Source organism: Phodopus roborovskii, unplaced genomic scaffold (assembly GCF_943737965.1).
Source record: "Phodopus roborovskii unplaced genomic scaffold, PHOROB, whole genome shotgun sequence".
NCBI lineage: Eukaryota > Metazoa > Chordata > Mammalia > Rodentia > Cricetidae > Phodopus > Phodopus roborovskii.
Genome location: NW_026126511.1, coordinates 38,201,524 through 38,221,211, shown reverse-complemented (window position 1 = coordinate 38,221,211; position 19,688 = coordinate 38,201,524). Strand labels below are relative to the sequence as shown.

Here is a 19,688-nt window from a genome sequence, read left to right as displayed (position 1 = left end):
AAAAAATTTTTTCCCTCTCATTGGTGGAAAAAAAAATCACACAATAAAATGGACAAAATACTCCTTTTTCTTGGATTTTTGAGATAAGGTCTTTCTCCATAGCCCTGGAGAACTGAAACTTGCTCTGTTGGCCATGCTGGTCTTGAGCTTCTGCTGCTGCCTTCTGAGTGCTGGGATTCAAGGCATGTGCTGCCATGCCTAGTCAAAACTAATTCTCTTGTATAAAGTTTTATGTTCAGAAACACTCACTTTAGTCAAAAGGTAGCTCTGTCCAATTCTACGTAGACAACAAGCCTCTTCAATTCACTAAGAATAACTCAGGTTCTTAAAAGCAATAGTCATTGGATAGGCTGTTTACAATAGTACACAAATATGACATTATTAAGAAACACTTTATATTGTAATCTGAACAGTTTGCCCAGTTTGTATAAAGTTCACATGAATCGGGAATCAGAATGTTTTCCCATTAAAATGATATGCTTCATTAGAACTACAGAGTTAGCAGAACAAGAAAACCTGCAAGAAATACACAGAATTGAAATTTAGGTTTTATCTCCCTATTTGGGAGCTTCTGTTTAACAGGTTAAGAAGCATTGATCACTCCCACTAGTGGGGTCATGAGTACAGATTTCCCACTTTCAGGGATTATTGGGCTAATTTAAAAGATGTTCAGGATTAATATTCCAGTAAACCAGCTACAATGTGCTATGCACATATATGAATCAGACTATCCATGTTCCAAGATGCAGACAGCTGGGTGAGACCTTGAAGACAGGATTCCTAGACTTTACATGAATGACAACAGATGGGTATGATGTCCTTCAGATTGCTTCCTTTTCTTGAGTTTAAAAAAAAAAAAAAATCACAAGAATATTTCCTTAACATGAGATATTCCAAACATACTTTTTACTTAAAACCAATAAAAACAACCGCTTATCAGACAGTTAATAAAAACTCCCAGGCATCAAACAAAACTCCATGGTCTATATTTTTAGTCACATGTGCTTTCACTAGGTGACATTTGGGAGATAAACCACACAATGTAAAATTCATGGATTTGCAAGGATTGTACAAACTGACTTTGGGGCAGGTTAAATATATTTGAGGAAATAGGTTCAGGCTGTGGTAGAGATTCAGTGTACAGTCCTACCCAGAACCAAGAAGAAAATTATAAAACACCAAAAAACACTGGGGACTGGAGGGTTGTGAGGATGGATTCTTAAAATAATTATATGAAGAAAAGCCAGGAACACCCAAAATATTCTATTCCATATAACAAACACTGATTGTCTGTTCCCATATTAGTTTAAAAGATTCACAGAACAGGATAAATTTGTATATTTTTAAAGATCATCCTCTAACAAATAGAGAAATCCCACTGAGGTTAACAGTTCAGTAAGCTGGAGAACACTTTAAAGTTCATATTGCCTTAAAATCACACCGGAATATCAAGTCCATTTCATACTGCTACAGATCACAAGGAACTTCAGAAGCATCCTCAGTGCTTACGCAGCTCCTTAACCGACACCACAAATGCTCATCAGATGGGACCAGGAATAAATGGTGCATGAGTTGTAAAAACTTAGAGAGGCTTTCTGAAGCAATAACTCTTTTCAAGCCTGGTGGCGCTCGACTTTAATCCCAGTGCTTGGGAGGCAGAGGCAGATGGATCTCTGTGAGTTTGAGGTCAGTCTGCTATGATACACAGTGAGTTCCAGGCCAGACAAGACTACACAGTGAGACCCTGTCTCAAAAAAAACCAAACAATTAAGTGAACACACATGCATGCAGGGACACACGCACATTCACTCATACACATACCCCGGCATCTAAGGGGACGCACGGCCCCTCAAGCTGCATGTCACACTCTGTGAAGTACCATTTCTCTCCAATGGAACCCTCAGCGTTTCTAATAGCAATGTCCTTCCTGTTAGGCTATTGTGAAGACAAAAGTTATTTTTCCCAGTTCACTGCATTTTACCCCCAACTTTTCAAATGTTACAATTTATAAAAATGTAGACTCTGAATCTACTTTATTACAAAAGGGAAAAGTATTGGTGCACATAATTACTATAGACAAAGGGATGTTCTGAGGGGTTCCGACTGTTCAGCACGAGTGTACCTCCTGGAAGTACACTCACTCACAAAAACATGTTGCCTTTGCCGTGTGAAAACCGGGTGTTTAGTTCTCGGGACTTCTTTATTAGGGCTTTTTTCTGAGCCTCATCAAAGCGATTAACCTTGAGATCTTTGTCACGGTCAAATGGTATCCTCTCTTGGTGCTTGTTTTTATCTTCGGCAGCCTTATTCTTTAACTTTTTATGATGAATGTCCATGAGGGATTCTGATCTTCTTGATTCCTATGGAAAACAGGACAGAAGCAAACACCTTAGTGCATGTAGGTTACACACAGTCTACACCATAATGCAGACTGGACCAGAGCATGTAAATGAGAGATGTTCGTAAGCCCTGATGGGGGCTTCTGGATACAAGACAGCATCTGTGAAGAAAATGTACAGCTGTGCTAAATATGATTCAAAAGGAACAAAGACATCTACAAGTGTCATGTAGTGAAAGAGTAAGAAAGGAAGGAAGCCAGTCATCATGGTTACTTAAGTCTTAACAGGAATACAAACCAAGAATGAGCAAATTATTCCCACTTCATAGATGGAGAGGTCCTGAAGCCACTCAGGTAGAAAGAGGTGAAGGCACTGGCAGGAGTGAGCTATGAAGCAGGGAGCACAGAAGCAGTCTAATTCGGGAACTGTGCAGATGCGCATGGGCAGACTGGAAGATGCTCGTCTCACCCAAAGTTCTGCTTTACCTAACCGCCTTCCTTCCCCTTCTCCTCTTAGCTTAGATTGATGCTCACAGTTTCAGGTCTACCTAGATACCATTTTCAGACAAGGTCTGTGTAAAGGTAATGGTTTAGCAAGTTAGGGATTTGCTGTGGACCTCTCAGTAGACTAGCCTGGGCTGGAAGGACCAGGGAGGGATGGAGGAGATGGCAGAGCAGCAGCCTCAAAGCTGGAAGGAGGCACCCATACCTCGGGCTGCACAGAATGACATTCGGGACCAGCTGGAAGGATGCACACACACACTCCAGGCTGCACAGAATGGCATTCGGGACCAGTAAAGCAGGGGCCTTTTAAGGGTATTCACAACGACTGTCATTTAGTTGATCCTTTTTCGAAGATTAAAAGAATGCATGTGTGTGTGTGTGATCCTGCATGGGTTTCTGTGGATATGTGTACAAGAGTGCACAGGGGTCAGAAGAGAACATCAGAGTTCCCGGAATTGGAGAACTCAGGTTCTACACAAGAGCACTAAGCACTCTTAGTTGATGAGCCAGCTCTCCAGCCCCTCATTTAGTCTTTCTTCAAACTGATTTGTCCTATGAAGCATCTGTAAAGATGACTTTCCTATATGGCTATGAAGAGACAGGATCTCAGATAGCCAAGGCTGGCCTCCAACTTGTTTGTTGTGTAGCTGAGGCTGACCTTTAACTCCTGACCCTTCTGCTCCACTACTCAAATGCTGGCATTACAGGAGTACTCCACTACACCTGTAGGTAGACATTACTTTCATGCCTGCCAGTTCTCAAATAATCAACACAGAGTCTTAATATTAATTATAAATGTTTGGCTGATAGCTCAGGCTTACTATTAACTAGCTCTTACAACTTAAATTAACCTATTTCTATTACTTTACCAGGGCTTGGTCCATCTGAGACATTTACATAAGTCAGCAGGTTCAGGAGTCAAGTCCCAGTATAGTTGAAAGAACCATTCAAGAAGTATATAGACAGCCTGGGCATGGAGCTGCACCCGCCTGTGTTCTATACCAACAGGACCCATCAAATTCAAGGTGTAAGACACAGCTGCCCATCATCTAGAGGTTGCTCAAACAACTGCGCTCCTGGATGAGGATGCTGGCCTGTGAGAAAATGTGCCTAGGATGTTTAGCGTCATAGCAACTGCCATGTGACACCCGTGATACGGTGTGTGCGTCACCTCAGTTAGCTAAGCAGACCATATACTTCACTGGGATGCTGAAGGGGCTTCAGAGTGAATGTGGAAGTTAAAACATACCTTCCTTTTTTTGGCCTTGCATATTTGGAATACAACTGTTTCCTTCCTGAATTTCAAAGATAAGACTGCAAGAGCACATCACACTATCCAGTGGTCAGATTTTGTTTGCATTGCCATTCCCATTATTTTTTGTTTAGAATTGGAATAACATTGATTTCAAAAGTATGAGTGAGAGAGAGAGAAGAAAAAATTAGAACTGTGCCAGGTGGCAGAGGTGCACACCTTTAATCCCAGCACTCTGGAGGCAGAGGCAGGTGGATCACTGTGAGTTCAAGGCCAGCCTGGTCTACAAAGCAAGTTCCAGTACAGGCAGTGTTATAGAAAGAAATCCTGCCTCGAAAAACCAAAACCAAACAAAACAAAAAACCTGAAAGACAGAAAAATATGAGGACTAACAAACTCTGGAGCAAAAGTCAGAGGGCAATATGGACGAGGTAGGAAAATCTCAGCACAAAAAAAAAAAAGTGGAAAAGAGAGGAAGATGGAGAGGAGGAGAGTTGTTTGGAAGAGAAGGGATTATATTTTATTTTTCACTCACGTTGTATGAGGACACTTGCTCAGCAAGTCTCTTATCCCTTCCTGACAATATGTTTTCTTCATCTTTCTTAATGAGTGACTTCCTCGCTTCTTGTATTTCCTGAAGAATGAACACAATAACATCACTTAAAATAGAATCAAAAAGAAATACTATTAATTTCAAATGACAAGAAACTGAACTACAGCCAGGCTGCTTGAATTCCTCCCAGTCAGAAACAGCTGCATACCTGAGGAGGGAGGGATAGTTAGTGCAGGAGAAAGAGGACAATGGAATCCAAACCAAACCCTCCCAGTCACCCAGCTGGAAGAAACTCAGGGTGAGTTTGGACTAACAATGACACAAAAATGTGGGAAAATAATACACAAGAAAACTTCCACTGTATGCTTTCAAAAACAGTAAATGGAAAAATTAAAAACTGTATATATACTGACAAAAAAAAGAAAGAAAGGAAAGAAAGAAAAGAAAGAAAAGAAAAAAGAAAAGAAAGAAAAGGACACTGTCAGCATCCAATGATGGTATGAGTGTCTATGCAGAAAAACCCAAGAAACCTGCCAACAAACTGGGACTAACAGAAGCAAGAACGGCAAAGGTGTGTGACACAAAGTCAAAGAGAGGGTGTACCATAACAGAAACAAAGACATTCCAACACACACACGCACGCGCACGCACACACACACGCACACACACGCACACACATGCGCGCGCGCACACACACACACACACACACACGTACATGGAAGCCAGACAGCCGACAGCCAGACATGAGGAGCAGTGAAACAGATACGCAGAAGTAAAGAAAGGTAAAAAGCCCTGTGGCAAAATGTAGTTGAAGACAACAGGTTAAGTTATAAGAGCTAGCAAGAAAGAAGCCTAAGCAAGACTGAGCATTCATAATCGATAAGAAGTCTCCAGTGTCATGGTTTGGAAGCTAGTTGGTGGCCCAGAAGAAATAGCCTGGTACACTCTAAAACACTTGCAAAGTGAGAAACAGCAGCCAGGGACAGTCCAGGTCAATGGCTAGTAAGGCTCACGTCAGAGAGGGCTAAGGGGAGGCTTTGACTGTCTCTCGCTGGATGGGCTGCATATAAACAGCCCATGTCTCTGGATGGACCAGGGAACATGCACAGTGCATGTAGGCTACCCACTGCCTTCACAATAGCCCAGAGAACTAAGCAACTTCACAGCAACTGCTCAGCCCTTGCCTAGCCTTTGTCACAGACCTATAAAAACCCGAGACAAGGAAGTTCTTGGAAACCCCTATCATTCTCGGGACTTCCAATTTTCTTTAATCTCACACTTTCCCTCAATTTCTCACATCTCTGTAATTCTCCTGAATACTGCTTGCTTTCACTTCACAAAATGCCATGAGTACAAAATGCCTCACTAGGGTGAAACAATGAATTCAGAGCCATCATCCCAAGTCCTGGGGTCATGCACAAGTGTCCTAAAACCCTACATCATCAGTACCCTTACATAATTTCATCTTGTACCTTTGCCAGTTCAAGCCAAACTAGATAGACTACATGAACAAAACAAAAAAAAAAAAAAAAAAAAAAAGGGGAAAAAACCCCAGTTACCTTAGCTTTCCTTTCCCTGTCAGCTGGGGTGTCTGTCCAGACGGATCGGTCTCCGGATTTATCATCAGCTCTTCTCTTAAAGGTTCTTGGTCCAAGACCAAAGTCTTTCATTTCTGGAGGAAGCTCAGTCATCCATGACTCTCTTGTGATTGGTTTAGATGAATTCTGTATGAGAAACAAAGCAGTGGCTGTGCATGGTGGCACATGCCTTTAGTTCCAGCTCTGGGGAGACAGAGGCAAGCAGATGTCTATGTGTTCAAGGCCAAATAGTGAGTTCTAGGCTAACCAGGGCTACAAAGTGAGACTCTGTCTCAAAACAAAAGCCATCACACACACACCCCTATACACTTACACAATCTATGCTATTTCCTAGGGGTAGAGAGTTGGCTCAGAGTTTAAGAGCACTTGCTGATTTGTAGAGGACACAGGTTCAGTTCTTAGTGTCCACTTGGCTGCTCACCACCATTTCTAACTCCAGTTCCAGGGGATCAGACTCTCTCTAACCTCCTTAGACACCAGACACACTTGGTGCATTTGCATACACACACACACACACACACACACACACACACACACACACACACACACAAAAACACTCATACACATCAAATAAATCAGGAAAAAAAACCCTTACATCATCTCCTTTGGTTAATTTTTCCTTCATTCTCTGGGCCCTTTTTTCAAATTCTGTTGTTACACTATAGTCAACAGGTCCTTTTGCGGGCATTGGTCCAACAATATCCTCATCGTCACTGCTCTCTGCTTCCTGTTAAAACAAGACAGCATCTTTATAAGAAGAGACCAACAGGTTATAGACAATGATCTTAAACCACTTGGAATTTAACTGAAATGGGTTATACATAAACAATAGGACAAACAAAAGTATATTGGTATCCCATCACTTAACAGTGAGCTTTCCCTTAGCTTCCTTGAAGATGACGGCTCCATAGCGTGTGGACTCTCTTATTTCTCTTCCTATGTCATCGTTGACCTCATTATATTATTCCTATTCATACCCCATCCTTGTTATGTTGCTGGTAGGAACCCAGGCTTTGTAGATGTTGGGCAAGGACTCTACCACTGAGTCACACCTCCAGGAGTTCAACTCTCTTCTTAGTGCAGAGATCTGGCCTTAGAATTCTTTTCAACAGTGTTCCTGGTATTTATTTATTAACAATAGATCAGAAATGACACATTTGAAAGCTATTTTCTTCTCTGTACATAAACGGCTCTTTGGAATATGGCAAGTGAATCAGGGCATTGCTATCAGCTTTTATGAAACAAGTACTGTATTAATAGCTCCCAAACACTGACATAGATACATCAACAAAATAGTGCAGATAACTGGATACCTCTTGGTCCCTTTTGTTTTAGATTTAACATTTCTTCAACTGAGCTACCCACTTTTTCTACCTTGCCTTCAACACTGGAAATTTCCTTTTCCATGTCTTGTACTTTGTTGGTGAGGCTTATATTTTACATTCTAAATTTTTTGTTTCCAGTTTTATTTAGTTTGGGGTTTCTTTTCAGTGGTTCTATTTCTTTGTTAAGTTCTACTTTCATGACTTGAATTATTTTCAATATTTCATTCAACTGTATTTTCAGACTTCATTGAGGGATTTATTTATACTCTTTAAGGTCCTCCACTCTATCCACAACTGCTATCTTAAGTGCCCTTGCCTTAAGCTTTTAGGTATATTGCATTTTTCAGGGCCTACTGCAATAGGGTTACTGGCTTCTGGTTGAGGCATATTGTCTTGGCTGTTCATGTTTGTGCTTTTGTATCAAGATCTAGGCAGCTGGAATTATTACGAATGAGGTATTTCTTGGCATCTATATCAGGCCTTGTCTTTGTTGGGTGGGTTTTTTTGTTCTCTGGTTGCTATTGCCTTTTGTGGATCCTAAGCAAGTGTGGTGGCTGTGGGGGTTCCTGGTAGACAATGCTTCTGTAGGTTGATTGGTGACAGAAAAAAATGTAGACAGGCCAGGAGGAAAGGCTGAGAGGGGCTGTGGAAAAGAGCTGGGGGGGGGGGACCAGGGTCCACACCAAAAGGCAGAGTCCCAAGGGAATGTGGGTGGCTGCTGCAGGACTAAAGCAAGTCTGGAAAGATCCTTATGGAGGACAGGAGGGACAGTGAAGATCACCCCTGAACCCCAGCTCAGTGTGGCCACGGGGCCCTCCAGTAGAAGGTGTTTCAGCTAACACACAGGAATGGAGATGGGCTGGGGCTGTGTCTTGTTCTGATCCTATTGATGATTCCCACGTATGACTCTGGGTAGAAGCTGTAGCATCCCAAGGCTTAGAGTTTGTTCTTGTCCTCAGTAGATTTACTACAATGAGTAATACTATGCTTGTCCTTTGGTTATGACGGCTTCTGCACCTTATTTTATTTTTTGAGCTATCTGGATAAGGAGTTTGTTTCATTTCCCCTTTAACCACACAACAGTAGCTTCTATCTTGGACTATTCTTTTTAAACTCATAGAAGTGCGATTAAATAATTTTATTCCTGCTCTTGTGTCTTACTCTGAAACACACACACACACACACACACACACACACACACACACACACACAGTGTGATGGGTTCTGGCATCCAACGCCACAGTTGATTCTTACAATTAAACTGTGAAATGATATTCTTTTTTATTTCTTCTTGAGGGAACAGATCTCTGAATAAGTTTATTAAGAAGACTAGAGAACTTACATGAAGTTTTAAAACTGGTACCTAAGGATAACACTTTCAGGACCAGTGTTTTCTGTACTTTCACGAGAGCCTTTCCACGCTCTTCTTTAATCCAACCTGCTGCTGATTTAACCTTAAGTGTTGACAGCTTACTTCTCCAATAGTAAACTGTGCTGTCATAAACATTGCCAAATTAAAAAAATACTAACAGTGTGTGTGTGTGTGTGTTTGAGCGTGCACATGCGTACACATGTCCCAGTATGCATGGAGGTCAGAGGACAACACTACGGAGCTGTTTCTCTCCTTCCATCTTTACATGCACTCCAGGGATGGGACTCAGGCTGTCAGGCTTGTGCAGCAAGCACCTTTACCCACTGAGCAGCTCACCGGCCCACAAATGTTATCTTAAGTGTATCTGTGCTTTCTGTAGACATAAACCTTTGTGGCTTAAGGTAACCAAATACAAAATATATAATGAACCTTTAAAAAAAGAGGTGTATTTTTATTTATATGTTTGTTTCTTTGTATGAATATTCCACATATGTGATGCACACGGAGGTTGGAAAATTTTATTGCATCCCCTAGAGGTGGAGTTACACCCAGTGCGGATGCTGGGAACTGAATTTGGGTCCTCTAGAATAGCAGCAAAAGCTCTTAACTGATGAGCTATTTCTCCAGCTTCTATGATAAACTTTTAAAGTTTTAGGAACCATTAGTGTCTGTGGCCAGGATTGGTGACACATGTCTTTAATCTCAGCACAGAGGCAGAGGGGCAGAGGGACAGAGGCAGAGGGGATCTCTGGGAATTTCAGGATAGCGAGGGTTATGAAAAGACCCTGCCTCAAAAATCAAACAAGCTGATTAACTAACAAACAGAAGCTCAATAAAACAAAAACCCCAATAAAACAAACAAAAAACAAAACAAAAACAAAACAAAACAAAAATCCACGCTGGGTGGTTGATGGGAGAGCCATTTTATAAATGTTTCTCTTGTTGGTTAATGAATAAAGTCCTGTTGGCCAATAGGAACGCAAGATAGGCGGGACTAGGAGACAAGAAGGATTTGGGGAGAGGTAGGAGGAAAGTCAACATGTAGAGACTTGAGGGAGAAGAAGGTCTGGACCCTCTCTCTGGTAAGATGATACCACATGAAAACACTTAGATTAATAGAAATAGAGTAATATTTAAGACAGAGCTAGCCAATAAGAAATGCCAGTAACAGGCCAACAGCTGTATATCTAATACAGCGTCTCTCGGTGTTATTTGGGGCTGATGCAGCTCTAGGACCAGGCTGGCAGGAAAACTGCTCTTAACAGGTAGTGCATGCCTTTAATCCCAGCACTTGGGAACAGAGGCAGGAGGATCTCTGTGAGTTTGAGGCCTGGTCTACAAAGTGAGTTCCAGGAAACTAAGACTGTTACACTGAGAAACCCTGTCTAAAGAAAAAAAAAAAAAAATCCAATGAACAAATAAAAACATTAGTGTTTGGTGGCAGGGTAAGCTAATATTATTTTAACATTTATCTAATAAGATGGTTTTCATGAAGGTAAAATTTCATCACATCTTGCTCGGTATTTTTAGAGACAAAAATCACCTATGATTTTGAGAGACACAAACTAGACAGAGGATCAGAGATGCAAACAGAAATAACACACTTAACTGAAAATCAGAATCATAGGAACAAGCCTAACCTGGGACAGTTTTGATGCCCTGGGTGACTTATTTAGTGTCTTCACAGGTTTATTATCTCAAACAGGAGAACAGGGCAGAGAGTGAGGCCCACAGAGCCCTGGGCAAAGGTGACAAAATTAGTGTGTGGGAGAAATCGTTGGCAAAGAGGAAGACTAAACACCTCCCCATCCGGTTAAATCTGGAAAGTGACCTGAGGGCAGAGTATGCCAAAGTGTCTGCAGGTGAACTCGACTCCTACTCCTGGGTGGAGAGTTAAGATTAAGGAGATGTGAAACGTAGAATTATTTGTAACAGACGGCATCCGAGAGGATGCCTGTCTATACAGATCAGCCAAGAGTCTGCACCATGAGGCAAGGCAGCTCACCTCTGAACAGACCCACTCAAGACACTGACTGTTCTCTTGGTTGGCAGTGGATCCTTTCTTAGCAAACCATCTCTGCTTCTGATGCAAACGGTGTCAATGCTCACTTCCTTGTCTGGGGACACAATAACCTGGAATTCCTCTGGGGATGCCCACTGAGCTCGGTATCTGTGATACCAACCTTACTTAAAATCACAACAGACATTATGCACCATGATCCCTGACAATCTTGTTTTGCTAAGTTGTCAGTGTGAGAACAGCTTTCATTTCATCTCTGGGTGTTCTATTCTCACATTCAGTTGGCAGTGGGTGTTTTACTCTCGAGGTGAGCTGGCAATGTGTTCAGAGACTCATATCTGGATTATCTTACGTCATGTGAGCCACATGATTACAGATGCTGAATCATTCAGGTTCTGAGTTTGTTACACATTTTATTCTTTAAATGAAGTTTCCAAACCTCTGAGTTGAAGAATGGTGACACTTGCCCTGGATCCTCTCTGCGTTTGTCACTTCTCTGTGAAGACTTAATGAAACCAGGTGGCAATGCAGGGCCGATCATAGGCCTGAAAATAAAATACACCATTGTCATCCTCTCATAACTTTAAAAAGCTGTTTAGTTTACTCTAAATTTTAGAATAAAAGTTCACAATCATAAGAAAGCCAGCCATAACAAATGCTGAAAATAAGAACTTTGTTTTGTTTTCCTTTTTTTAAAATTTAAATTAGAAACAAGCTTGTTTAAAAAAAAATTAAGAACTTTTGTAACTGTTTTTACTAGTATTGGTAGTGTTCTTCATTTTTAGAAAAAAATATTTTTATTTATTGATGGGCATGAGCCACAGTATGCATATGGAGCTCAGTGGAACAGGGACTGAACTCAAGTTCTCAGGCTGTGGGACAAGTACATTTATCTGCTGAGTCATCAACTACTCTAACGCAAAAACTTTCCATCTTTTTGATCTGACTATACCCATGAGGGCATCTTGTGCCCTCTGTTTGTGTTGACTCTGCTGTTTTGATATCTGCTATCCACTGAAAATGACATTGGGCCTTGCAATTACGGTCAGAACTACTTACACACAAAGTGTGTTCTTCTAAACACGTGTGCAGCAGGCAAACACAGCCCTGCCAGCAGTCAGTGGCCATGCACCACGGCGGTACAAACCCACAGGTCCGTGCTAATAGCCCAGCAGCGAGGCTATGGAAGAATGCGGCTGGCCCACTGGGTGCCCAGGTGAAGCAGCAGGGCCTTGCTGTGCCAATCACATTTCACTGGTGAATGTTTGTAGTTCCTTAAACAATCCCTTCCCACGTAAGGATTTCGCTCTGGGAAAAATTCATAGCCAAGATCGATACCACCAACAAGGTGCTGAGCTGGAATCTGAGCCCTGGAGTCTTTATGTCAAAGTTCATGATTTTTAGAGTTGCATTACTACCTTGTTCTCAGGGAACTGTCATCAATACAAGAAAGAACTGCCTCGGTACTGAGTCTTTTTGTAGAGAAGAAAATACAAGGGAAATGTACTTTCTTCTCATTACATACTTGCAGTTCCTTTATCCAATGTTTTCCTCAGGGCTCTCCCTGGAGGGTGTTACCTACTCAGATGCCACTCAACTCCTCAGCGGGATGGCCAGATGGCACCATGTTCACGTAGAGCCTCCCTGCCTGGCTTCTGGGCAGAGGGAAGCAGTATTGACAGTGAATGGTTCTGACCCCTTAATAATCTTGTCTTGGGTACATGAATCCTCTTTGTGTATACTAGTTTTGTCTTGAAAGGGCAAATTTCAAATTATCAGAAAAATCCAATTAGCTATCATTTACAAGCTACAAGGGAATGGACAAGTGTTTGTTTGTTTTCTAAGTATAATTCTTACTAGAGCTACACAGACATTAAAATTACGACTTTAGAGTTTCTGGAGATAAAATCTGTGGCATAATCTTAGAAGATAGTAAATATATTAGACCAGTGAGAAGGCTCAGGTGGTAAAGGCTCTTGCTGCCGAGCTTGAGGCCCTGAGTTCAATTCCTGGACTCAGAGAGAGAACCAATTTCCCCAGGTTGTCCTGTGACCTCCACATGTGCAGTGGTGCCATGTGTCACCCTACAAATAAATAAAATGTAATATAAATTTTCACATATAGTGAATGCAATATAGCCATGGCATGCTGCAGTTGTATCAGAGGCCTTTTACTCCAATATATGCTACTAGTTATTTCACACATGGGTTTTATTGTCCAAAATGTTATTTTCTTTTTTACCCTTTTTTAAAAAATTGAAAATAGATTATTTTCCCATTTAATGTATTATGATTAAAGTTTCCCTTCCCCCAACCCCTCTCAGACCCTCCCACCTCCCTGCCCACTCAAATCTACATCATTTCTTTCTCTCTCTCATTAGAAAAGTCATCTACAAATAAGATAAAAACAAACAAACCAGAATAGGAAAAAACAAACAAGCAGAAAAAAAAATAAATAAATGAACCAAAGAGAAAGCACAAGAAACATATCCAGGAAGAAATCATCATATAAGAGCAAAAGACATGTAAGGTAAAACAATGCCTAGACAAACCACCAAAATCTAATTTTCAAGAAAGACACTACCACAGACTAAGTACAAGTTAAGTAAACCTTATCCAAAATGCATGAATCAGGAGCATTTCAAATTTTAGATTCTGAACTATTTACAAATGAGTAATGAGAAACCCCGGGGAAAGGGTTTCAAGTCTACACAAGAAAATCCATTTGTATTTCACATACACCTTCTGCAAATAACCTAAGGCAACTGAATATAATGTGCTAGGTAATGATTACATGCATAAAGCAAGGTTGTGGACACTGAATAGCAGACTTGAGGTGTCAGGTTGGTTGCACTCAAGTCTGGGATTTGGAACTATTTTGAATTTTCAGGTGAGATGGTCCATATATAATATAATAGCTCTTCTGGAAGGAATTCGATATCCCATGGGCCAGTAACTTATCTATAAAAGGCAAGTAGTAGGTCCTAACTTTTAACCACATCTGTGTACCTATATCATCTGAATTACTCTTTAAAAATGTAAAAGTATTATTTGTTTGAGGATTATATAAAATGGCAGCAGACTGTGTAGTCCTGCTGTACTTCAAAGAAATAGTTATTTGGAAATTAGGAATTTGCAGATGAGATCCTCAACTCTGAATATAAAAACAGCCATCTCTTCTATGTGCTCTGACATACTGGCATGCATGTAATATGCATTATATTAGTAAATCGTCATGTGCTGTTCAAGCTCCCTGAGAACTGGTTCTAGAGGTGTACCCCATTTCAGACTCAAGAATGTTTGTCTTATAGTGTTCTCCAGGACCCTTTGTCCCAGGACAGGCTGGCCTGCACCCTGCACCTTGGAGGAGAATCGTCCTGCTTCTTAAATCCAGGAGGAAGGGCTGGTCCAAAAAACCCATCATCGTCGTCGTCGTCTTCTCTATCTTGATTTCGCCTCTGTTTTCTAAAGATACAGAACAACTTAAGTTAAACAGATGTTAAATTTTTTAAAACAGAAAAGTTCTAATTTTGAGAGAAAATATTAACTTTACATAAATACACACTGAGATACAATCAATTAACCCCGCCAAATTAAAAAAAAAAAAAAGTTGTTAATCTTAACAGTTACAATAGTTCTTAATCTTTTCCTGAAATTTATCTTCAGTTATTCATTTTTTAGAACTACATAAGTATTCTGGATCTTGTAGAGAATTAAAGATTTTACTATGTGGGAAAAAAAAATCTCAAGGTCTATTCAACCCTTTCTTTGGTTTTTAGTCTCCCTCTCAGAAGCATAGTAAGTTGCCTTTTTCTGTCTCCTAATCTTAAAAGGGCATCAAAAATCTTATTAACCTGTAAAAAACAAAGGTTCAACTTATCTACCTGACTCATGGTTGGTAAGGCTAGATTAGAAGGGAATCACTTATTTAAACAGAACATCAACTGCATATCAATTTTAAAAAGAAATTCTATGGGCTTTACTTATAATATTTAGTTATTTCAATAATATGTTAAGGAAAAACCTTTTAAATATATCAACCTTTATTGGGCTGGAGATGTAGCTCAGTGGCAGAGAGCTTACCTACACTGCTCTAGGCCATAGGTTTGATTCCCTAGTACTTCACACACCAATCTTATTAATTCATTAATTCATCCACTCATTTCAGGGATTTCCTCATCTACACACTGCTAGAATAAGCCCATTTTTATTTTTTTGGAGACAGGGTATCACTATGTAGTCCTGGCTGGCCTTCAACCCACACAGATCGCCTGGCTCAGCCTCAAGAGTGCTGGGATTAAAAGTGGGTACCCCCACATCCAATTAGAATAAGTTCTTTGTAGAAGGTGTAGACTGTGACATGCCAGGTGAGAAGACATTTTCCCTGTGCTGCACAAATTCAAGCATGGTGTTCTTCCTTAGCAGCCATTGCTCAGCCAACTTGAGAGAGGTGTGAGGCTTGCTTCTCTGTGGAATTCAGTGACTCACCTGGCAGTTGGACCAGTGTCATCGTCTTCAGACTCTTGATTTCCTTCTTCAGACAAAGAACTGCTGTCCTCATCACTGTCTGAGGAGTCTGAACTGCTGCTTCTGTAATTAGGGGGCAAAGCGGGCCCTGCAACTGCACAAGGTTGGTTGGATGGGTTACAACTCTTTCACTCAGTCCTCCTGGCTGAAGTTTTCTTTCCATGGCCACAGATGGCTAGCATTTACTGTGGATTTTATCTTCTAGCTATTCTCCCACCAACCCATCCACCCACCAGTGACAGAGTAAATACTCCCAAAGAAGCAAACATAAAAAGATCAGTTCAGGAAAAGTGCTGTTATTGAAACCCTGAAAGCATGCCTGTGTGGGAGAAGGGCAATTTGGAAGACAGTGGCCAGGGAAGGACATTCAGACAAGGCATTTGGGTTGACTCAAGTGACGGGACAACAATGGCCATACAACAATCCAAAAGAACATTCTAGACCAGTGGTTCTCAACCAGTAGGTTGCAACCGCTTTTGGGGTCACATACCAGATATTTTGCATATTGGATATTTATATCATGATTTACAACAGTAGCAAAATTACAGTTACAAAGTAGCATGAAAATAATTTTATGGTTGGGAGACGGGTCACCATAACATGAGGCACTACAGTAAGAGGTTGAAGCTTTAGGAAGGTTGAGAACCACTGTTCTAGACAGAGAAAAGTCAGCAGAAGAGAACAGTCTGTGCATTCTCCATGCAGAGAACAAGCTGATGCTCCAGGCTGAAGAGGCCAGTGTGTCTAACACAACGGAAGGCAAGGCTGCAAGCTATGGAGTAGGCGCCCTAGCTCTGAATCTACACTTTGCTACTTAGTAACTAAATGAATTGAGCGTGTTAGTTACCCCGCCTGTACTACTTTGTTGCTCTTTCTAACGAGGCTCTGTCTAATGATAAAGTTTAAACCAGGAATTCTCACTAGAAGGAAATACTTTAGAATGCTATACAGATGAACCCTGAGGACATTATGACAAATGTAGCAGACAGTTACAGAAATCCCCTACTGTTTGAGCCTACTCACAGGAGGTACATAGAGCTACACATTCATAACATAGAATGGCTATTCCTGGAGCTGTGGGCAGGAAGGGCCATAGCTCCAGGAATAGCCATTCTATGTTGGGGAGTTTCGTTCAACAGATTTCAGCTCGTGAGATGAAGAGTTTTAGAGATGAACTGTGGTGGTGGCTACATAAACAGTATGACTATAGCCATGCCATGGCTAATGTAGTAGACCCAATTAATATTTTATGAGAACAAGAAAGAAAAAAACTAGTGTCTTAGTCAGGGTTACTATTGCTATAATGAAACACCATGGTCAAAAACTGTGTCAAGCTTACAAAAGACTTGCAACCAGTACAGCAACACTTGCACAATCATGTTTACTGATGCTCTACTCCCCATATGGAGGAAATGGAGTTAGACTAAATGTTCACCAGCAGACAACTGGATAACGGAAATACGGTATAAAATATACAATGGGATTTTATTAAGCTATAAAGAAAAATGAAGTCATGAAAGCTGCAGGAAAATGGATATAACTGGAAAATATTCTATAGTGAGGTAACCCATTTTCAGAGAGGAAAATATAATGTGTTCTCTCTGATAGGAGTAGCATGACTTATAATGTTTATGTATGTGTATGGATATAGAATATGAAACTAGAAAGGAGGCCGCAAGGGGGTTAAAACAGGCATCGAGGAACGGGGACACACATTAGACATTGAAAGGGGAAAGGAGGTTATGGGTGATGGTTGAAGATGGAAGAGGTATGAGGGGAATGTGGAGAAGAATCCACAAAAACATTTTATGTAAAAATGCCATAATGAGGTCAACCATCAGTTCAGAGTGCACCCTGCAGAGCCCCCAAATTGGTTCGCAGCACCTATGTTAGGGGGCTCACAACTGCCTGTAACTCTAGTTTCAAGGGTCCCACAACCTCTGGCCTCCTCAGACACCTGCATTCACACGGACACACCCACACACACACAGACACAGGAATAGAAACAATGAAGCCTAAGGCTTTGCATTATAAATGTAAAATCTCTACAAATCAAAAGATAAACAATTCACTAGAAAATGAGCAAAAGACTTCATCATAGCACAATGGTAAAAATGATTTTAAAAAAGTAAGATAAGTAGTCAATTTCATTTCTCACAAGAAAATGCAAATTAAAAGTACCATACAAGACTGATTCAGAACACTAGACTAAAAAAAACAGAAAAAATGATTAGGGAGAACATGGGAGAATCAGATTTTCATACTTGTGGAGGATTTGGGTAAAGTGGTAGGATTCTGAAGCTGAGGTATTACACAGGACACACAAACACACACACACACAACTCAAATGTCTGGCACCATTAAAATTCTTAAATAAGTTGCAGGGGATTTACCCAATATAATTCACTCACACTTTTTAAACCTCAATTAAGTGGAAACTTCTTGGTTTACAAAAAAAAAAAAAAAAAAAAAAAGAGTAAAAGAAAAAAATTTTGAGCTAGCTGTCCTGGAACTCACTCTGAAGACCAGGCTGGCCTCGAACTGGGAGATCCACCTGCCTCTGCCTCCCAATGCTGGGATTACAGGCATGTGCCACCAATACCCGGCAATAAAAGGAATTTTAAAAAAATAGCTACACTAGAACCAACATCTGGAAGGAAGACTCTGGTGGAAACAGTCTCTGGGGCCAGAAAAGGAAAATAAGACTTAGTAATAGTTGCAATGTTCCTTTAGTTTTGTTCTTTCCCAACTACAGTCACTGTTATGATAAAGATGATAAAGAGTGTGGTGACCTTAGCAGATTCCACGGCAGGAGAGGGTGACGGTGGGGGGGACAAACATGCCAGGCAGTCAGAGCTTAAGTGAGAAGTTTTATTAGGAGGAGGGGGAGAGGGAGGACAGAAGAGAAGAGGGAGACAGGAAAAGTCCTGTCTTCCCTCCAGGGGAACAGCTTGGAAAAGAGCAGGGATTTTTTTTTTTTTTTTTAAAGGGGTCCTTTGCACCTGCGTGTAACTAGTAGTTATGTAACCATGGGCTGCCCAGGGTACTGCCTGAGTACTTTCTGCCAGGTGACAGGGGCAGGCCAGCATAATCCTTACAGTCACTCCCAGGTTACACTGGGACAAATGTTAAAACCAGAAGAGCATGAAAGAGTGAGAGGAATTGATGCATACAGGACGTGCCTATTGCATGGAAAAGTTACAAGACATAGTGAAATGGCGGAGACTAATGTCAATAAATTATTCGAATAGAGTGTGTTAAATAGTAGTGTAACTGGGTTGAGAAAAACCCCGAGGAAGATGTGGCAGTGCTCAGGAAGATGACACTTCTTTTTCGTTCTAGTTGTTCTGGAACTCTGTCCGTAGAGCAGGCTGGCCTCAAACTCACAAAACTCTGCTTTTGCCTCCCGAATGCTGGGATTAAAAGCGCGTGCTACCACTGCCTGGAGGAGGGCGACATTTAAACTGGGATTTGAAGGATGTGCTGGTATTATCAGGCATATACGTACAAGCATAGCAGAGAAAAGAAGCTTATCACTGAGGAAGCATAAACTCGGGCTGTGTGAGCACTGGGCTGCGTGTGTAAGATGGAATGATAGCGTGAGAAGCCAGAAGTCAGGCCAGGGACGAGAGATGCATAGCATCTTCGGCAAAGGTCTTCTAACTCCGAAGGTCTACCAGGTTCTAATTTGGGCTTCATCACTGACTAGCTGTGTGACCTAAGCACCGATTCTCCAGTCTCTGTCTCCATTTGTAATGTATGTACCATGATCTATCTTTTCTTACAGTTGATGGAAAGGTTAAACAGACGACCGGACGAAGGCTGGTCAGTTAGCACAAGCCTGTTCACAGCACAATATGGCTCATATCAATCGCATATTGGGACTGTGTCGTCCTTTTAATAGTGATCAGGCCCCCAAACACCTCTTTGCGCACAGCTTGCTCCTCTGGACTGACCGCGCCCACTCCGCCGTGCTGCCAGCCCTTCCCACGAGTGCAGGAACCGGCTGCTGCTTACCCGGGCTCTGGTCCCGCTCCTCGTCCTCAGCTGTCGCGTGCTCCTTGAAACCTGGCGGCAGTGCCGGTCCAATCAGGTCCCTAGCCATTCGCTGCGACGCACGGTCGTCCAGCGACCAAGCCAGCCTGCGCACGCAGGTTAAAATCAGCCTCGATGGCAGACCAAGCTTTGCAGCTAAGGCCG

At 41.5% G+C, this 19,688-nt stretch overlaps 1 protein-coding gene across 1 annotated transcript; it reads right to left on the bottom strand.

Annotated features, from left to right (window-relative positions):
* Nucleotides 1–964: 964 nt before the first annotated feature.
* Nucleotides 965–19,620, bottom strand: Gpalpp1 (GPALPP motifs containing 1). The gene is made up of 8 exons (XM_051195357.1): nt 19,506–19,620; nt 15,450–15,582; nt 14,322–14,426; nt 11,402–11,507; nt 6,841–6,972; nt 6,207–6,371; nt 4,630–4,728; nt 965–2,360 (listed from the first exon to the last, which is right to left on the bottom strand). The coding sequence occupies exons 1-8, from the start codon at nt 19,591–19,593 to the stop codon at nt 2,142–2,144; spliced, it is 1,047 nt and encodes a 348-aa protein (XP_051051314.1). The 5' UTR covers nt 19,594–19,620; the 3' UTR covers nt 965–2,141.
* Between the last annotated feature and the right edge of the window lie 68 nt (nt 19,621–19,688).